The sequence below is a fragment of the Dasypus novemcinctus genome, chromosome 2 (genome assembly GCF_030445035.2).
Source record: "Dasypus novemcinctus isolate mDasNov1 chromosome 2, mDasNov1.1.hap2, whole genome shotgun sequence".
Taxonomy (NCBI): Eukaryota; Metazoa; Chordata; class Mammalia; order Cingulata; family Dasypodidae; genus Dasypus; species Dasypus novemcinctus.
Genome location: NC_080674.1, coordinates 139,546,403 through 139,569,032, shown reverse-complemented (window position 1 = coordinate 139,569,032; position 22,630 = coordinate 139,546,403). Strand labels below are relative to the sequence as shown.

The window sequence follows — 22,630 nt, the reverse complement described above, 5'->3', positions numbered from 1 at the left end:
AGAGGTGAACAGGTCCTGCTGGCGCGAATGTCAAGGACAATTTCTTGGGAGGCGGCAGGAGCTGCTCACAGCGGCAGGCAGACCAGGCAGCAGGGTTGGGGGCAAGGCAGTCCAGACAGGAGGCAGCGAGGGTAATAAACGTGCTGGGTAGCTGAGGCCCTGCACCTGTGTCTCCAGTGACAGAGCAAAAACTATTCTGAGATATTCCAGTGGATTCAAAAATGCAATCAAAAAGTAAGATCAGCCCCACCACTAGTACAAATGCACACAGAAATTGTAATATTTTAGACTTTACAAAAACTTTACTGTATTCTCTCTATATATACATAAAACAAACAAAACTACTTTAAAAAAGTAGGTTCAGGATGTCAGTACATTAGATATAAAATACATGTTAAAAATATGACAATACAGAGAAAAAATTCCGAGTTAATCAGAAAAGTTCAAGATAAGGATCTTGAAATAACCAGAAGTTTGCAACATGATTCCTTTGAATCAATGGTTCCTTTGAAAAATATTTGGAATAATGAAAATTTCCTTTTGAAGATGATTATTTTTAGGGGCTGATACCACCAAGCAGCTTATCAAAATCTAGTGCCAGCTTATCTTTATGAGCTAGCCCTGTAGCACGTTAAAGGGTCAGTAGCTCCTCAAGGTAATGCTCTCAGCAGGGCCCCATGCAAAGAAAGCATGCTTCCCCATGTGCCCAGGAGTAACCTTTTGTATGTTATTATGTCAGTATGCCTGATTCATGGGGAGATGTGTAGCTGACATTTACTGGCTTTTCATTTCACACTGCTAATTCGTGGAGCTGAGGTTCCACCATTGCTGACCTGATGCACACCTGGTTGGAGAGCATGCAGGTGAATAATTTCAGAAGGTATATATTCACAGAAAGAAAAGTGTTTTAAAAGGCTCTCCAGGTAGTTGGCTTAGACAGCCTTCTTCCTTGGTGCTGACCCCTCCTAGGTGGAAGGCATACAAACCATCTATACCGGTCTAACTGGTTTGTGCGGTTTTCGGATTCTCTGATTACCAACAAGATGTCTCCATAGATGTGATCAAAAAGAGAATTATGATGTGGGCTATTCAGTAGGCTATGAAGAGTTGCTACTGAAACTGTAGCTAGAAACTGCCTGGCTCCCTTCTTGAAGGCAGGGGGGCATGAGCCAGACCCCTTGATCCCTGCTGCATTTCACTTGTAAAACTATTAATATTTGCCATCAGTTTCCCTCTAAGGAGTGTACAAAATTTTCTGGGTAGGAATAGTGCATGTAATTATTTGGTTATAGCAGCATTTAAGAGTTTCCTTCAAAAACTATTACACTTTTGAATGTGCTGCATCACTTTACAACTGCATATACTCTCTCACACGTATACTGTTGTCACCTTTTGATTTGAATAGTATTTGAATGTTTGGAAATAAGTGTTAATCTTTATGAATTTTACTAGTCTTTTTGGCTAATACATTTTCAAAAAAATCTTACAAACCCATTTCATCACATTAACTAATATGGATTCTCTGGAAATGGTTTGTTTTTAAAAGCAAGAAGAATATCTGGAAGAGAAGTCCACGGTTTACTGTATGACAAACATAATTCAACAGGAGGATCCTCTTTAGTGTTAGTTGTTACAGTCAGTTCCTTTTAGCAGGAAAGGCTTTGGTTTCTTCACAGAGTCATATGTATCCGTTCTTCAGTTCATCAGATGTAGTGGGAAATTTTTATCAGAATGCAGTTATCAGAACCTTGGGATTTTCTTTTCTCTCTTTTGAATATCCTGTTTTTTTCCTGGATGTGAACCTGAAAGTAAAATAGCCGCTAAAGTAAATTAAATATTCAAGACTCTCCTCCCCCAGATGCCAAACTGACACTGAATAAACTATCTCCAGGTAATAAACAAGTGCTATTTTAACTCCAATAAGAACTCATGAGTAAATACTATAATTACTATTTTATGATTTTGAATATTTGGGGTTATTTTCTTAAACTCAAACAAAAGCTAGAATTTAAACTCTTTTATGGTTTCCCTGAGGAAAGGATAGAGGGGGTAAGCATGAAGTTGATGACAAATTAAAGTTGATATTGAAACATTACAAGAAAAAACATCAAAAGGGAGTACCATTTGCTGAAAGTGTTCAGTTAGGGATCAGAATTCATTCACATTCAGATTTATCTTCAAGTCTTTGACCAGTGTCTTTATTAGGAAGTCCATTTGATTTTGGATAATAGGGATTTTATTTTGGTTTTTCATCTTTATAATTATTAGTTATTATTTAAGGCAATAGAAAAGATAAAATGGAATAATAAATTATTTGATTAATTTTTTTAAAAAAACAGAAAAGAGAATAAAGGAACACAAAGATCAAACAAGGCAAAGGAAAACAAATAAGAAAATAGTAGACTTAAAATCTGATCTATAATTTCACTTAAAAATAATGGGCTAGGAGCTTCTGGGAAGATGGAGGATTAGAGAGGCAGAGAGATCGCATCTCTCCTACATAAAATAGCTAGAGGAAAGGCAGAGACTGTCTGGAGCGCTGCTCTGGGACTCAAGGATAGCAGGGGAAGGTGAGACAGCACCTAGAAGAGAGAGGAACGAAGGAAAGGAGCCTCAGTGGGCTGAAAAATCCCATGAGTAGAGCTGCAAGAGCAGCAGCAGGCGCCCCTCCGCCCACTTACGGAACAAATAGCAGCCTGCAGACTGCAGCGGCTGTAGACCAAGGGGGTTGCAAGGGTCCTCTTCCCCAAGAAAGGGGAGAGGGAAGGACACAGCCTACAGAAAATTCAGATTTTGGCTAGCGCACTTGCTTGGACCGCAACAAAGCTCTCAATAAATTTAAGAAGATTGACATTATACAAAGCACCTTCTCTGATTATAATGGAATGAAGCTGGAAATCAATAACAGGATGTAAAGGGAGAAATTTGCAAATATATGGAAGGTAAACAACACACTCTTAATCAGTATGTCAAAGAAAAAATAGCAAGATAAATTAGTAGATACCTTGAGATGAATGAAAAGTAAAACAGAACATATCAAAACTTATAGGATACAGCAAAGGCAGTGCTGAGAGGGAAATTTATAGACCTAAATGCCTGTATTTAAAAGAACTAAAATCAAAGAACTGAACAACTAGAAAAACTAGAAAAAAGAAAAGCAATCAATCCCAAAACAAGCAAAAAGAAAGAAATAACAAAGATTAGAGCAGAAATAAATGAAATAGAGAACAAAAAATCAATAAAGAAAAAATTGACAAAATCAAAAGCTGGTTCTTTGAGAAAATCAATAAAATTAACAAACCCTTAGCAAGACTACTGACAAAGAAAAAAAGAGAGATGATACAAATAAAATCAGGAATGTAAGGGGAGACATTACAACTGACCCCATAGAAAGTAGAAGGATCATAAGAGGATATTATGAGAAACTGTATGCTCACAAATTAGACAACCTAAATGAAATGGAAAATTTCCTAGAAATGCACAAACTATCTACATTGACTTTACAAGAAATACAGGAACTGAACAAACCAACCACAAGCAAAGAGATTGAATCATTCATCAAAAATCTTCCATCAAAGAAAAGTCCAGGACTAGACGACTTCTTAGGTGAAATCCACCAAGCATTTCGAGAAGAAGTAATACCAATCCGGTTTAAACTCTTCCAAAAAAATTGAAAAGGAGAGAAAATAACCCAAGACATTTTATGAAGCCAACATAACCCTAATACCAAAGTCAGATAAAGATATTACAAGAAAATAAAATTTACCATCAATCTCTCTAACAAATATAGATGCAAAAATTCTCAACAAAATACTTGCAAATAGAACCCAACAGCATACAAAAACAATTATAATTATGATCAAGTGGGTTTTATTCCTAGTATGCAAGGGTAGTTCAACATAAGAAAATCAATTAACGTAATACATCACATTAAAAAAAATGAAGGGAAAAAACCACACAATCATCTCGATTAATGCAGAAAAGGCATTTGACAAAATCCAGCATCCTGTCTTGATAAAAATGCTTCAAAAGATAGGCATGGAAGGAAACTTCCTCAACATAACAAAGGACATATATAAAAATCCCACAGCCAACCTCATACACAGTGGGGAGAGGGTGAAAGCTTCCCCTCTAAAATCAGTAACAAAACAAGGATGCCCACTGTCACCACTACTATTCAACACTGTGCTAGAAGTTCTTGCTAGAGCATTTAGGCAAGAAAATGAAATAAAAGGCATCCAAATTGGAAAAGAGGAAGTAAAACTCTCACTATTCACAGATGACATAATGCTATATTTAGAAAATCCTCAAATAGCTACAACAAAGCTACTTGAGCTAATCAATGAATTCAGCAAAGTAGCAGGATATAAGATTAACATACAAAAAATCAGTAACATTTTTATACACTAGTAATGAGCAAGCTGATGAGCAAATCAAGAAAAAAATTCCATTTACAATAGCATAAAAAGATTTTAAAAAACTAGGAATTAATTTAACCAGAAATGTAAAGGATCTGTATTCAGAAAATACAAAACACTGCTAAAAGAAATCAAAGAAGACCTAAATAAATGGAAAGACATTCCATATTTGTGGATTAGAAGACTAAACATTGTGAAGATGTCAATTCTACCCAAATTGATTTATAGAGTCAATGTAATACCAATAAAAATTCCTACAATCTACTTTACAGAAAGAGAAAAGGCAATTGTCAAGTTTATTTGGAAGGGAAAGGGGACTCAAATAGCAAAAAACATCCTAAAAAAAGAAGAGTGACATTGGAGGACTCTTGCTCCCTGATCTTGAAGTGTATTATTAAAGCTACAGTGGCCAAAACAGCATGGTATTGGCATAAAGATAGACACATTGATTTCAGTGGAATCTAATCAAGAGTTCAGAAATAGATCCTTATCTCTATGGTCAAATAATATTCAATAAGCCAACCAAATCTACTTTTCTGGGACAGAACATGTTCTTCAATAAATGGTGCTGGGAGAACTGACATCCATAACCAAAAGAATGAAAGAGGACCCCATCTCACTCCCTATACAAGAGTCAACTCAAAATGGATTAAAAATCTAAACATAAAAGCCAGGACCATAAAACTCCTAGAAGATAATGTAGGGAAACATCTACAAGACCTTGTACTAGGTGGGGCTTTCTTAAACCTTACACCCAAAGCATGAACAACAAAAGAAAAAATAGATAAATGGGACATCCTCAAAACTAAATACTTCTGAACCTCAAAGGACTTTGTGAGGAGGGTAAAAAGGTAGTCTACTCAATGGGAGAAAATATTTGGAAATCACACATCTGAAAAGGGTCTAATATCTATGAAAAGGGTCTTACATCTAGAGATCCTACAACTCAACAATAAAAAGAAAAATGACCCAATTAAAAAATAGGCAAAAGACCTAAATAGACATTTTTCTAAAGAAAATACAAATGGTGAAAAAACACATGGAAAAATGCTCAGCATCACTGGATATTAGGGAAATGCAAATCAAAGCTACAATGAGATATCATTTCATACCTACTAGTATGGACACTATTATCAAAACAGAAAACTCCAAGTGTTGGAGAGGACATGGAGAGATAGGAATGCTTATTCATTGCAGGTGGGAATGTAGAATGGTACAATCACTGTGGAAATCTGTTTGGCAGTTCCTAAAGAAGTTAGATATAGATATAGATATAGATATAGATATAGATATAGATATAGATATAGATATAGATATAGATATAGATATAGATATAGATATAGATATAGATATAGATAGGTGACCTAGGAATATTGCTACTACATGTATACCCAGAAGAACAGAGAGCAGTGACATGAACAGATATCTGCCCACTGATGTTCTTAGGACATAATTTGCAATTGCCAATAGATGGAAACAACCCAGGTTCCCATCAACTGACAAATGGATAAACAAACTGTGGTATATACACACAGTGGAATATTATTCAGCTGTAAGAAGAAATGAATTTGTGAAGCATATGGCAACGTGCATGAACCTGGATGTCATTATGTTGAGTGAAGCAAACCAGGCACAAAAGGAAAAATATTATATGACTCATTAATAACTCATTATGAACTAAATATAATAAGCAAACTCATGGCATTAATAGCTAGAATATGAATCACCAGAGAAAAGTATGTGGCTAGAGAATGGGAAGCTGAGGTTTAATCTGTGCAGAATTAGCAAAAAGTTCTTTGTAAATGTTTATAAATGAATAGAAATGGTGAAAGCATAGCATAGGATTTGTAATTAATAGCACTAACATATGAGTATGATTGTGGTTTTTTTTTTTTTGTTGGTTTTTTTTTTTTTGAGTTATGAAAATGCTCTAAAATTGATTGAAGGGATGAATGCACAACTCAGTGATCATACCAAATTCCTATGATTGCACAACTTAGATAAATTGTATGGTTTATGAACAACAACAACAACAACAAAATAGAGTGGGCTGGGGGAAAAATTCACCAAATGTAAGATATGGACTACAGTCAGTAGAAAAAAATGTTTCACAAAAAAGAAAGGTGTTTGTGGCAGGATGATGTATGGGAGTCCTTTATGACATTATGCATGGTTGTTTTGTAAGTTCACAACTTTTACTATAAACTTATTGGTTATCTATGTTCATGTATGAATGATATACTTCATTAAATTGGTCTTAAAATGAAAAAAGAAAGACTGAACTCTTCGATTAAAAGGCGATTATTGAGGAATTTCGGGAAAGTAGCATTGGAGCAGGGTGGCAGAGCTCGACTCTCTCAAGAAAAACAACAGAGGAAAGGCAAAAAGTTGTCTGAGGAGCTGCTATTAGGGTCTGCAGAAAACAAGAGTCATCCAGGAGGAAAAGGGACAGAGAGATGAAAAGGCTGAAGGGAAAACTGTGAGTTACTAGCCCAGCGGCTGGGAATGACATTCATCCCCCATGCTCAAGATGAACAGTCTGGGGAAAACCGGTGGCTCACTGTGGCTGAGAGGGGAACAGACATCTTCCTCCCTGGTAGGAGAGAGGGTATGGAGGAGGGCAGAGAGTGGTTTCTTTATAGTGAGTTTGGCCAGTGGAGTCTGTTTTGAATCTGGGTCTCTGGCCAGACCAGAAGCACCAGTGAGTGGAGGTTGAGACACCTCTGTGGAAAGGGTCACCAAAGAGCACCATCTGCTGGCAGGTTGGGAAACTGCAGTAAGTAAAAAAGGTTTTTGGATTCGCTCATGTCCAGGCATTCTAGAATTTGATTGGTGAACAAATAATGGGTTCCTGGCCCTGTTTTCATAACTTAATGTGAGAAATCTTAAAGATTTTGAATGAGTTAAACACAAAATCAAAGAAGAGCCATGAAGCAAAAACAATAGGCAAGAGAGAAAAATTGACCATGAGAGTAAATTCACCAGAATAAGCAGATGCCTAAATATCAGCAAAAAAATTAAAAGCCATACTAAGAAACAGGAAGATATGGCCCAGTCAAAGCATCAAATAAAAAATCTTGACGAGACACAGGATTTAAGACAACTAATCAATGTTTTGGTTTTTTTTTTTTAAAGATTTACTTATTTATTTATTTCTCTCCCCTTCCCACCCCCACCCAGGTTGTCTGTTCTCTGTGTCTATTTACTGCATCTTCTGCTTCTGTTGTTGTCAGTGGCACAGGAATCTGTGTTTCTTTTTGTTGCATCATCTTGTTATGTCAGCTCTCCATGTGGGCGGCACCATTCTTAGGCAGGCTACACTTTTTTTCACGCTGGGCGGCTCTCCTTACAGGGCACACTCCTTGCGCACGGGTCTCCCCTATGCAGGGGACACCCCTGTGTGGCAGGGCACTCCTTAAGCGCATCAGCACTGCGCATGGGCCAGCTCCACACGGGTCAAGGAGGCCCGGGGTTTGAACCTCAGACCTCCCATCTGGTAGACAGACGCCCTAACCACTGGGCGAAGTCCGCCGCCTCTAATCAATGTTGTTCACACAAATCTCCTACACTAATTCAAGGAGTTGAAGGAAAATATGACTGAAGAGATAAAGGATATTATCATGAAACTTGGTGAGCATAAAGAACAATTTGAAAGCTACAATGAAAAATAACAGTTTATGGAAATGAAAGACACAATGGATGAGATTAAAAATATATTAGAGGCTATATATATAACAGTAGATTTGAATTGGTGGAGGATAGAATTGGTGAATTGAAAGACAGATCATCTGAAAACTTGAAAAGACAGGAAACAGACAAAAAAATGGAATAGGATCTCATGGAATTGAATGACAAAATGAAATGCACAAACATATTCATTGTTGATGTCCCAGAAGGAGAAGAGAATGGAAAGGGGCAGAAAAAATATATAAGGAAAAATTTCCCAACTGCTATGAAAGACATAAATATAATATCCAAGGACAACACACTCCAAAAAGAAAAACCCAGATAGACCTACTCTAAGACACCTACTATTCAGAATGACAAATATCAGCAATAATGAAAAGATTCTGAAAGCTGAAGGAGAAAAGCAATATTTCACATAAAAGGGAAGTTCAATAAGAGTAAGTGCTGATCTCACCAGAAACCATGGAGGTGAGACGGCAGTGTAGGATGTATTTAAGGTACTGAAAGAGAAAAACTGCCAGCCAAGAATTCTTTATCTGGCAAAACTGTCCTTCAAAAATGAGGGTGAGTTTAAAGCAGGGGTTCTTAACCAAGGGTCCATAGGCCCTTTGAAAATATTTCAGGGGTTCTGTGAGCTTGAATTGAGAAAAATCAATTTATTATCTTTATTTTCTCTGACACTGAACTGAAATCTAGCATTTCCTTCACTTATGAATGTATGCAATAAATTACAGTAGTATTCATTTCATAGCATATCACATTACAGTTGTTGTGTATCATGAAAAATCACTTATGCTCATCCATATTTTGAAATTGTGGTAGTTGTTAGATCCACCACTAATTGAATGTCATAAAACTATCTGCTGCTACATTCTAAGAATGGGTCTGCAGCTTTTACCTGACTGGCAAAGGGGTCCATGGAACAAAAAAGATTAAGAACCCCTTGTTTAAAGTCTTCACAGACAAACAAAAACTGAGAGTTTGTTACCAAAAGACCAGAGTTACAATGGATACTAAAGGGAGTGTTGCAGAATGAAGGAAAAAACAAGAGTGAGAGACTAGGAGAAGAATGTAAAAATGAAGATTATTAATAAAGCTAACTTAAAGGGCAAAAAGACAGACAATAGTAAGCTATGACAATGGAAAGTAAAAGGATAAATAGATGAGGTAAACAATGTATTTATAATAATAACATTAAACTTTAATAAATTGAACTCCCCAGTCAAAAGACATAGACTAAGAGAATGGATAAAAAACATGAGCCATCTATATGCTATCTACAAGATGCAAGGACATAATCAGGTTGAAAGTAAAGGGTTGGGAAAAGATATTTCCATGGAAAAGTAATAAAAAAATATCTGGAGTAGTGATACTAATACCAGAAAATATAGATTTTAAATGAAAAATTATAAGAGATGAAAAGGTCATTATATAGTAATAAAAGTGACATTCACTGAGAAGATATGACTATAATAAATATTTATGCATGTAACCTGGGTGCCCCAAGATACATGAGGTACATGGCAAAACTGAAGGGAGAAATAGATGTCTCTACAATAGTAGTTGGAGACCTCATACACCACTCTCAGCACTGGATAGGACATCTGGAGAGAGGATAGATAAGGAAACAGAGAGTTTGAATACCATAATAAATGAGCTAAACCTAACATACATTTATAGAACATCACACCCCAAAACGGATAGGTCTCAATAAATGTAAAAAGATTGAAATTATACACAGCACTTCTTCTGATCATAAAGGAATGAAGCTGGAAATCAATTACAAGTGGAAAAAAGGAAAACTCTCAAATATGGAGATTAAACAGCACACTCTTAAATAATCAGTGGGTTAAAGAAGAAATAGCAAGAGAATTCAGCAAATATCTTGAATAAAAATGAGAACACAACATATCAAAATCTATGGGGTACAGCAAAGGCAGTACTGAAGGGAAAATTTATAGTCCTCAATGTTTACATTAAAAAAGAAGAAAGAGGGAGCAGATGTGGCTCAAGCAGTTGAGTGCCCATGGGAACATGGGAAGTCCTGTATTTGGTTCCCAGTGCCTCCTGAAAAAACAAAACAAACAATAAACAAAACAAATGATAAAAGCAAATCAGGGAAGCTGATGTGGCTCAGTGGTTGAGCACTGGCTTCCCACATATGAGGTTCCTGGTTCAATCCTGAATAGGAGGGGGAGGGGAGGGGGAGGAGGAAAAGAAAGACATAAAATCAAAGATCGAAGTGCACACCTGGAGGAACTAGAAAAAAACATAAAACTAATCTCAAATCAAGCAGAAGGAAAGAAAACACAAAGATTAGAGCAGAAATAAATGAAATTGAGAACAAAAAACAATAGAGAGAATCAACGAAACCAAAAGTTGGTTCTCTGACATCAACAAAATTGACAAACTCTTAGCCAGACTGACAAAGAAAAAAAGAAAGAAGATGCAAATAAATAAAATCAGAAATGGGGGGGGGGGGGGCGGGGACATCACCACTGACCCAGCAGAAATAAAAGAGATCATAAGAAGATACTATGAACAAGCTGGACAACATAGATTAAATGGACAAATTCCCAGAAACACACAAACAACCTACACTGACCCTAGAAGAAATAGAAGACCTCAATAAACCACTCACAAAAAGAGATATTGAAACAGACATCAAACAACTCACAAAACAACCCAGGAGTCCAGGGTTTGGCTTTAAGCCAGGATTTGGCTTAAAGGCTTAAAACGATGAAAGGATAAAAAATTGTGGTGTATATATGTGATGGAATATGCAGCAGTAAGAAGAAATGACGTTGTGAAACACATGACAACATGGATGAACCTGGAGGACTTTATGTTGCGTGAAACAAGCCAAACACAAAAGGACAAATACTGTATGATTGCCCTATTATGAACTAAAGATATTATGTGAAATATGAATATGGGTAGAAATGCATGTATAAGACCGTTTTTCTTTGAGGCTGAGCAAATGTAAGTTAATACTACAAAACACTAATATCAGACAAAAAAACACCAAACATTATTTGTGAAGGAGACCAGACACAGAGTACTATGTGTTGTATGATTCCATTTATATGAAACGTAAATATAACTCAATTTATAAAGATGAAATGAGATTAGTGATTATATAGATCTGGGGAAGGATTGCTAAGGGTGTGAAGTCTTTCTTTTTGGAGTAATGAAATTGTTCTAAAATTTCTGAAATGATGAATATACAACATTGTGATTATACTAATAGCCATTAACTATACACTTTAGATTGAATAGTAAGAAACAGCAGCTATGTACAGTGGGGAAAGCACACAGCGATTGAGAGGTGAGGAATTTTCTTATTTGTTTGTCTGTTTTTTATTTATTATTATTATTGAAATAAGAAAATGCTCTAATAATGATTGAAGTGATAAATGCATAACTATGTGATTATACCAAATACCACTGATTGTACACTTTGGATAAATTGTATGCTTTATTAATATGTATCAATAAAATTGATTTGTTTAAAAAAATCTCCCCAAAATGAAAAGCCCAGGACCAGATGGCTTCACAGGTGAATTCTACCGATCAGTCAAAGAAGATCTAACACCAATCTTGCTCAAACGCTTCCAAAAAATTGAATAGGCTGGAACACTACCAAAATCATTCAATGAAGCCAACATTACCCTAATAGCAAAGCCAGACAAGGATACCATGAAAAAAGAAAATTACAGACCAATTTCTCTAATGAATATAGATGCAAAAATCCTCAACAAAATACTTGCTCTCTGAATGCAAAGGCACATTAAAAGAATTATACACTATGATCAATTGAGTTTTACCTCAGGCATGCAAGAGTGGTCCAACACAAGAAAATTAATTAGTGTAGTAAACCACGTTAATAAATTGAAGAAGAAAAATCACATGGTCATCTCAAGTGAGGCAGAAAAGGTATTTGACAAAATACAGCATAGATTTTTGATAAAAACACTCTGAAAGATATAAATAGAAGGAAACTTTCTCAATTTGGTAAAGTGCGTATACGAAAAACCCACAGCTAACATTGTACTCAATGGTGAAACATTGAAAGTTTTCCTGCTGAGATCAGTAAAAAGACAAGGATGCCCACTATTACCACTGGTTTTTAAAATATTGTGCTAGAAGTTCTAGCTAGAGCAATTAGTCAAGATAAAGAAATAAAAGGTACCCAATTAGTAAAGGAAGAAGTAAAACTGTTGCTATTCACTAATAATATGATCCTATATCTAGATAATCCACAACAAAGCTATTAGAACTAATAGATAAGTTCAGCAAAATGGTGAGATACAAGATTAATATGTAAAAATCAGTAGTATTTCTATAATTTACTAATGAGCAATCTGAAGAGGAAGTCAGAAAAAAAAATCCATTTACAATAGTGACCAAAAGAAAAAAATATTTAGGAATAAACTTAATCAAGGACATAAAGGACCTATAGGGAAGTGGATTTGGCTTAAAGGATAGGGTGTCCACCTACCACATGGGAGGTCCAGGGTTCAAACCCAGGGCCTCCTGACCTGTGTGGTGAGCTGGCCCACGCATAGTGCTTATGCGTGCAAGGACTGCCGTGACATGCAGGGGTGTCCCCCATGTAGGGGAGCCCCACATGCAAAGAATGCACCCTGTAAGGAGAGCCACCCAGCACGAAAAAAGTGCAGCCTGGCCAGGAGTGTCACCACACACATGGAGAACTGACGCAACAAGATGATGCAACAGAAGGAGACACAGATTCCTGGTGCCACTGATAAGGATAGAAGCGGTCACAGAAGAACACACAGCAAGTGGACACAGAGAGCAGACAACTGGGAGGGGATGGGGGGAAGGGGAGAGAAATAAATAAAAATAAGTAAATAAATAAATCTTTTAAAAAATTACAAGGTACCCTTCCATTTCACACATTACAGAATGGCCATTATTAAAAGGGCATTAAACTACAAGTGCTGAGAGGACGTGGAGAAATGGGAACACTCCTTCACTGTTTTTGGGAATCGAAAATGGTGCAGCCTCTCTGAAGGACAGTTTGGTAGTTCCTCGGGAAGCTAAATATAGAACTGCCATATGATCCAGGAATACCACTACTAGGAATATATTCAGAGTGGAAAGCAAGGACGAAACAGACATTTGTACTCCAATGCTCATAGTGGCATTATTCATACTTACTAAAAGATGGAAACAACCCGAGTATCCATCAATTGATGAATGGATAAATAAAATGTGGTATATACACACAATAGAATACTATTCAATTGTAAGAAGAAATGAACTTGGCATGCATATGAAACACAAAATGAACCTTGAGGACATTATGGTGAGTGAAATAAGCCAGACACAAAAGGACAAATATTGTATGGTCCACTAATGAACATATACGAAGAGTAAACTCATGGAGTTTAACTATAGAGTATAGGTTACTAGGAGATAGAACGTAGGTTGAGAAGGGGGAGCTGATGCTGAATGTATGTAGAATGTTTAATAAGGGGGGTTGTAAATGTGGGGAAATGGTTAGAGTTGATGTATCACATTATAGTTAATATCAACACTTCTGGTTTATAAATGTGAATGTGGTTGAAAGGGTAGTCTAGAGAGGTTAATGTCAATTGAAAGAAAGGTAGAGGATAATCTAGGGATTGCATAACAGTGATTTTGGTGGTGGGTGATGATTGTGGTTAATAGTACAAATACAAGCATGTTCCTCTATTACAAGGTAAGAATATGGAGATAGATGGGAAAATATGACTAATGTAACATATAGACTATAGTTAACGTTAGTATTGTAATATTAATGTTTTTACAGCAATGACAAAAGTACTATATTAATGCTAAGGGTCAATAATGGGGGTATAAGGTGGTATGGGACTTTTCTTTTTGGAGTAATGTAAACATTCTGCAATGGACTGAGCTGACAGCACAACTCTGTGGATGAAACTGAGAGCCACGAGTGTATGATTTGGATGGATTGAACAGGGCAGGGAACCAAATAACATAGTGAACCCTGTGGTGCATGGTAGACTGTGGCTAACAGCCCAAACATGAGAATGTTCTCTCATGAACTATAACAAATACACAATACTAGTACATTGTGATGATAATAGGATGGGTTTTGGGAAAAATATACCAAATATAAACTATGGACTATAGAGAGCAGTAATATTATAATGATGTTCTTTCATAATTCGTAACAAATGTGTCACAATAAAGTATTGGTGGTGGGGTGATGTATGGGAATCCTGTATGGTACGGGTAATTGTTTTGTTAACACATAACTTCTCAAATAAAAAGGCAATTATTAGGGAAACGGACTTGGCCCGGTGGTTAGGGCATCAGCCTACCACATGGGAGGTCCATGGTTCAAACCCCGGGCCTCCTTGACCCATGTGGAGCTGGCCCATGCGCAGTGCTGATGTGCGCAAGGAGTGCCCTGCCACGCAGGGGTGTCCCCCGCGTAGGGGAGCCCCATGCTCAAGGAGTGCACCCTGTAAGGAGAGGCACCCAGTGTGAAAGAAAGTGCAGCCTGCCCAGGAATGGCGCCACACACAGGAAACACAGATTCCCATGCCACTGGTAACAACAGAAGTGGACAAAGAAGAACATGCAGCAAATAGGCACAAAGAACAGACAATAGGGCAGGGAGGGGAAGGGAGAGAAATAAAATAAATAAATAAATCTTTTTAAAAAGGCAATTATTAATTATTAATAATGAAAGTGATATATGTTTGTAACAAATTCAATAATACAAAAGCATAGAATTTTTTTGCAGGACTCTCTCCTCTGAGTACTCCAGAAAGTGACAGCATCAATAGTTTGATGTTTTTTCTCCCAGCCTTTCCTATCTGGCCACACACAGAAAACAATTTATCTTAGATAAGCTCACAATAGTCCTATGATATTCCCATACATGTGATGGGAACACAAGGCTTAGAGTAAATTAAATACTTTGTCCAAGTTTACACAATAAATTTGATACTTGAAAGTAGGCAGTTTCACTCTAGAACCTAAACTTCTCTGACATACCACTAACCTTTTAAATGTTTGTCAATTTCATAGGCCAAAAAGTGGCATTGAATTATTTTATTTTGCATTTTTTTATTAATGTGGACAAGTATATTTTTTATACCTGGCCACTTATATTTCTTCTTCTATAAACTGCTTGTTCAGGTTCTTTGCCAGTTTTTCTACTGAGTTGTCTCTCTGCTGATTGCTAAGAGATTTTTGCATATTAGGAATGTTCTCCCCTGACTGGTTGACTTTTGTGTTTATTTATGATTTCTTTTTGCCATAATATAATATATAATCCAGATATATTAATCTTTACCTTTATGGCTCTTTGTTTCTCATATTATGCTCAGAAGGGCCTTCTCTAAGGTTATAAAAATATATATGAATTTATTTATTTTATTTTTTAGGCCTACATTTTTAACCTTTCTAGAATTTATCCTGATGTACTTTGAGGTAGGATCCAACTCCTCCCCAGCCCCCCCAAATGACCAGTTGAATGTTCCAACACCTTTTATTTAATAATCTATCTTTCTCCCCACTGAGTTTGAATTTGCCATTTTTATCATATATTTATTTTCATATTTTCTTGGGTTTAATTCTGAACTCTATTCTGTTCCATTGATTTCTATTTGTATGCCATCACCACACTGTTTTAATTATCTTTGCTTTATAATATGCTTTATTTTCTGATAGCACTAGTTTCTGCTTAATACTTTTTCTTTTCTCAGAACTTTTGTGGCTGTTCTTGCACGTTTGTTCTTTCTGAGGTATTTCGCTGTCATTTTTTTCAAATTCCACTTACCCTTTCACTTTCTGCATCTGCTCCAAGGTCTCTGGTAGAGCCATTCCAAAACTTTCAGGGAAAAGAAGGGTGATGATTCCGATCAGGACAGTGAGGCTGCCCATGACGATGTAGGGCAGAAGTCTGTTATAAGCACCTGGAGAGCCCGGGACATGAGAGCATCAGTTAGAGCCAGCGGTCAGCTGGAGGCTTTCGTTTAAAGTGTCAAACAGAATTTGAGAACAGTTTAAAATCTGAACATTTTCAGAAGAAAAAAGTAAGCAAAAGATCACAGTTTCTTCTTGGCAGATTCCACTAACCCTGCATTTCTAAAATCATTTCCCTACTTGATTTTGTGTTTTCTTAAGAACTTTTTGTGTCAAATGGCTTTCTCTAAGCTGCCACTTAATCATGTGTGATCGATTTTCTTTTGATAGACATTTTTGCCTACCAAATTTCCCTCCTAAGGTGGAGGCAATTGGAAATAGGGGGTGGGATGTCATGAAGGGGAAAGGGGAACTGAGAGGTTGAAGGTTCAGGCTGGTATAATGGGACTGGTGTGACCTCTGCTTTAGCCCAAACTAGTTGTCTGCAGTGGAAACCTAGGTCCACAAATGCATGAGACTCTAAAAGAAAATGTTGATCAAGGTCCTATTTTCAATTCAATTTAATTCAATAAATGTCAGAGACATATTCTGTAAAATATGTGAAAGCACTTTGCTAGATTTGGTTTCTTTGCAGGTAAGAGTTTATCTAATATTATTAATACAGGATAATAAAGTTTATTTGTTTTGGTTTTATATGTAACTGGAAGAGTTGTCTCTACCTCTTTACCTGGGATTATTCAGACAGCAGAACAATAGGTTCTCATCCTCATTCCCTTCTGCATACAGAGATTATAGAGGACCAACATACCAAATAATTTGACCTGATCTCAAACATAAGGGAAAATATTGTTCTTGAAGTTTTCCTGAGGCTCTGTGCAGCTAACAGGAGTGGTATTGTGGAACAGAAAGCTGTATCTTTGACTCCATTTTTTAATGTACCAGGGGTGTACCATTGGATCATCTGAGCAGAGTTTGAAATCATAGGGAAGAAGAAAGAAATGATACTACTCTGTATAAAAATCTCTCTCAGGTGTGGTTCAGGGTGGCTGTGTATGTTTGTTAGGAAATGTTTCTCCTTCTCTGTAAGAATTTAGAGTGTATCTTTTCTAAGAATTAATACATGTTTTTGGAGATACATTATGTGTATGTGTATGTGTGTGTGTGTGTGTGTTTCGACCAGTAGGTAACCAATGAATGACTTGGAAGGACAGGGAGGTATGTCTATATCTCTCACCAGCAGAGTCCTTACTGAGGACTAGGCTCAGAGGGCCAGATACTATCTTGAACAGCCCACCGGAGCCCCTCTGTGGTATTATTCCACATCAGTACATTTGATTTTATAACGCTAAAATTTTCTGAATTGCCAAAAATATCAGAAAGTCAAAATGCAAATGACAAACTAGGAAAAATACTTATATATGCAAAAGGCTAATTTCTTTCAAATACAATTATTATTTCATAATTGTTATGATTAAAATGGGGTAATCTCCATTGTAGGTGAGGGTGTGGGGAAATAGGCACTCTCATATATTGATAGTTTGTGTGTAAATTGGTGCAATATTCAGAGGTCACTTTGGCAATATCTATGAAAAATTTTAAAGGCATCCTTTGCTCTAACAAGTTTACTTCTAGGAATATATATATATATCCATGAACCTGGATTCATGTAAATAAATATACAAAGGCATAGAAGGAGAATTTTCACTGGGGAGTTATTTATAAAGCAAAAACCTGGAAATGGCCTAAATATCCATCCATTGGAACCTGGTTTATATATATACATACATTAGAGCACTATATAGCTATTAAAAAAGTAACGAGAGGGGAGAGAAGATGGCGGCTGAGTGAACTTCCCGGTTACTAGCTCCTGGAGGGAATCGGCTGGGAGGCGTCGGAGACTCTTTGGGACCGGGCTGTTTCGGGATTTTTCCTGGTCCCAAGGTGTCTGGACATCGATTTGGAGGGAAGGTAACAGAGAGGATCCGTCTGTGAAATATACACGGAGATCCCCGCTACGTGTGGAGGACTCCCTCCTTGGGTAGGCAGAGCCGAGGCAGCTAGCACCGCGCGGAGCCCCAGCGGGCGGCGGCCAGGGTAGCCTAGCTGGGCCGCGGTGGGCAGCGGGCGGGGGATCCGAGCCACGCCGCGGTGGGCGGGAGAGCCGAGCCGCGCTGTGCCCCGGCGGGCGGCGGGTAAGGGAGCCGAGCCCAGCTGAGCCGCGGAGGGCGAGGGGGCTGAGCCCAGCCGAGCTCAATCGAGCCCAGCCGCGCCGCGCCGGGCGGGAGAGCCGAGCCGCGCTGCGCCGCGGCGGGCGGCGGGCGGGAAAGCCGAGCCCAGCTGAGCCCAGCCGAGCCGCGGAGGGCGGGGGACCGGAGCGCAGCCGAGCCCAGCCGAGCCCAGCCGAGCCCAGCCGAGCCTGGCGGCGGGGTCTCTGTTCTTTGTTTTTTGTTTTTTTTAAATTTTATTTTATTTTATTTTTGTTGTTGTTGTTGTTTTTTAATCCTCTCTTTCCTGTCCCTATTATTCTTCTTATACTATTTTATCTTAACAGTACAATAGGTCCTACAGGAAATACCTCACATTTGCTGGGTTTCCTCACCCTCCACTGCCTCATTTCTCTGTGAATAGATTTAACCTATCTACACTATCCCCTTTCCCCTACAACTTGATATCCTCCACCATCTGCTATCTCTCCTATATTCCATCTCCCTTTCTTTGATCCACAAAGTGTCTAACTCTTAATTTCTAATACCTTTGTTTAGTTTTCCATCTGGTATTCGTCCCTGAAACTATTACCTTTCTTTTCTCTTTCCCTCTCTCACAAAAACAATAGCCTCTTAGTACATACCACATTCCTCCCATATTCAGTCGTCTACCTCATTATAGGTACTTTCCTACTACTATAACTCTACACAATTTACATGATCTAACCTCCATCCTCCCAGAACTCATATTGTTGCTTTGTTAACATATATCACCAATACTACTTCACACTTTTTCCTCCCTTACACAATTGCCTTTCCCCAGCACTAATACTTTCCTTTAAAGTGAGCTTAACTAGCAATAAGAAATTGGAATAAGAAGAACAAAGTGACAAAGAGAAGATATAACACTTACGCAAAAACAACAGCTAATCAATCTCCAAGACTAGACAAAGAAGCTAAGGAACTGATTAAACCCGTCAAGAAAAAATGTTGACAAGACAGCAACAAAAATCTACAAACCAAACCAGTAATCAGGAAAACATGGCTGAATCCAATCAGGAAGGGGGGCAGGACTTCGCACAAGCAATGAAAGATCTCAGAACATTTATCACCGACAAATTTGATGAAGTAATGAAAGAGGTTAACAGCATGAAGACAACACTTGGAGGGGAAATTGCAGACATGCGCAAAAAAATAACAGATATGATGGAAATGAACACCACAATTCAAGAAATCAAAAATACACTTGCAGCAAATATCAGCAGACTAGAAGAGGCAGAGCAGAGAATGAGTGATGTGGAAGACAGTGCATTGGAAATCAAACAGATAGTAGAAGTGGTCAATAAAAAGGTAGAAAAAATCCAGATAGGACTTAGGGACCTGAATGATAACGCAAAACGCTCAAACATACGTATTATAGGCATTCCAGAAGGAGAAGAGAAGGGAAAGGGGTCAGAAGGAGTGTTGCAGGAAATAATGAATGAAAACTTCCCAAATCTACTGAAAGAGACAGATGTACATATCCAAGAAGCACAGCGCACTCCACTGGTCATAAACCCCAACAGGCCCACCCCAAGACATATACTTGTCAAATTATCCAATGCTCAAGACAAAGAAAAAATTCTAAAAGCAGCAAGAGAAAAGAAAACCATCACATACAAGGGAAACTCCATAAGATTAAGTGCTGATTTCTCATCTGAAACGATGGAGGTAAGAAGGCAGTGGTATGATATAGTCAAGGTACTAAAGGAAAAAAATTTCCAACCAAGAATACTCTATCCAGCTAAACTAGCATTCAAAAATGATGGAGAGTTCAAAATATTCACAGATAAACAGAAACTGAAAGAGTATATCAACAAGAAACCTCCCCTTCAAGAAATTCTTAAGGGAATTCTGCAGGAAGAAAGGAAAAAACAGGACAGTCAGAGATGGAGGAGAGTGTAAAAGCAACAAGAAAGACAAAAATAGAAGGGGAAAATAAAATAATACAAACAAAATATAACAAACACAAATCCAACCAAAATATGGCTACCATAAATAACTCTCTAAACATAATAACACTGAATGTCAACGGACTAAACTCACCTATCAAAAGATTCAGACTGGGACACTGGATAAGGAAATACGACCCATCTATATGCTGCCTACAAGAGACACATCGTAGACCCAGAGACTCATGGAGGTTGAAAGTGAATGGCTGGAAAACAATCATACAAGCAAACAACCACCAAAAAAAGGCAGGAGTAGCTATATTAATATCAGACAAAATAGACTTTAAATGCGAAACAATTGTGAGAGACAAAGAAGGATACTATATTTTAGTGAAAGGGACAATCTGTCAAGAAGATCGAACAATCATAAATATTTATGCTCCTAACAAGGGCGCCTCTAAATATGTGAGGCAAACGCTGGAAAAACTAAGTGAAAGAATAGATGCATCTACAATTATAGTGGGGGATTTTAATACACCACTATCAACTCTGGACAGAACATCTCAAAAGAGAATCACTAAAGAAACAAAACATTTGAACAGTATATTAGAAGAGCTGGATCTAATAGACATATATAGATCATTACACCCAAACACAGCAGGATATACATTTTTCTCAAGCGCACATGGAACATTCTCCAAGATTGACCATATGCTAGGCCACAAAGAAAGGCTTAATGAATTCAGAAAGATCGAAATCATACAAAACAATATCTCTGACCACAGTGGAGTCAAGCTGGAAATTTGCAAGGGACAGAGACCCAGACTCCACACGACAATTTGGAAATTAAACAGCACACCCTTAGAAAAACAGTGGGTCAAAGAGGAAATCTCAAAAGAAATCAATGACTACCTTGAAACAAATGATAATGATAACACAACATACCAAAATTTATGGGATGCAGCAAAAGTGGTACTGAGAGGGAAATTTATAGCCATAAATTCATATATCAAAAAAGAAGAAAGAGCAAAAATTGGAGAACTAACTGCACTTTTGACGGAATTAGAAAAACAACAACAAAGTAACCCAACAGGAAGAAGAAGGAAGGAAATAACAAAGATAAGAGCAGAACTAAATGAAATAGAAAATAAGAAAGCACTTGAAAAGATAAACAAGACCAAGAGCTGGTTTTTTGAGAAGATCAACAAAATTGACAAACCTTTAGCGAGACTAACAAAGAAAAAAAGAGAAAAGATGCAAATACACAAAATAAGAAATGAGAAAGGTGATATCACCACTGACCCCACAGAAATAAAGACTATCATAAGAGGATACTTTGGAAAACTATATTCCAACAAAAATGACAATTTAGAGGAAATGGACAAATTCCTAGAAACTCATAAGCAGCCCATACTGACGAAAGAAGAAATTGATGATCTTAACAAACCAATCACAAGCAAAGAGATAGAATCAGTCATTAAAAATCTCCCAAATAAGAAGAGCCCAGGGCCAGACGGCTTCACAGGTGAATTCTACAAAACATTCCGGAAAGAACTAACACCAATCCTGTTGAAACTATTCCAAAAAATTGAAACAGAAGGAACACTGCCTAATTCCTTCTATGATGCCAACATTACCCTAGTACCAAAGCCAAACAAAGACACCATAAGAAAGGAAAATTACAGACCAATTTCTCTAATGAACCTAGACGCAAAAATACTTAACAAAATACTTGCTAATCGTATTCAACAACACATTAAACAAATTATACACCATGACCAAGTGGGATTTATTCCAGGTATGCAAGGATGGTTCAACATAAGAAAATCAATCAATGTAATACACCATATAAACAGATTGAGAGAAAAAAACCACATGATTATATCTATAGATGCAGAAAAAGGCATTTGACAAAATACAGCACCCCTTCCTGATAAAAACACTCCAAAAGATCGGAATACAAGGAAACTTTGTGAACATGATAAAGAGTATATATGAAAAACCGAAAGCCAACATTGTTTACAATGGCGAAATCCTGAAATCCTTCCCTCTAAACTCAGGAACAAGACAAGGATGCCCATTGTCTCCGCTCCTATTTAACATTGTCTTGGAAGTACTTGCTCGAGCACTGAGACAAGAACCAGATATAAAAGGCATTCAAATTGGAAGGGAAGAAGTCAAAATTTCATTATTTGCAGATGACATGATCCTATATATAGAAAACCCTGAGAGATCTACAACAAAGCTCCTAGAACTCATAAATGAGTTTAGCAAAGTCGCAGGTTATAAGATCAATGCGCAAAAATCAGTAGCATTTCTGTACACCAATAATGAGCAAGATCAGGAGGAAATCAAGAAACAAATACCATTCACAATAGTAAATAAAAAAATCAAATACTTAGGAATAAATTTAACTAAAGAGGTAAAAAACTTATACATCGAGAACTATACAAGATTGTTCAAGGAAATCAAAGAAGACCTA

The 22,630-nt window shown here is 37.3% G+C and overlaps 1 protein-coding gene across 1 annotated transcript in view; it reads right to left on the bottom strand.

The window, feature by feature from the left end:
• Nucleotides 1–282: 282 nt before the first annotated feature.
• LOC101441588 (solute carrier family 22 member 4) overlaps nt 283–22,630 on the bottom strand; it is a 77,062-nt gene continuing 54,714 nt past the window's right edge. The window contains exons 9-10 of the mRNA XM_058278345.2: nt 15,928–16,063; nt 283–1,802 (exon numbers count right to left, since the gene is read on the bottom strand). Of these exons, the coding sequence (XP_058134328.1) occupies nt 1,727–1,802; nt 15,928–16,063 (212 nt within the window). The 3' untranslated portion in view covers nt 283–1,726. The remainder of the gene's footprint in view (nt 1,803–15,927; nt 16,064–22,630) is intronic.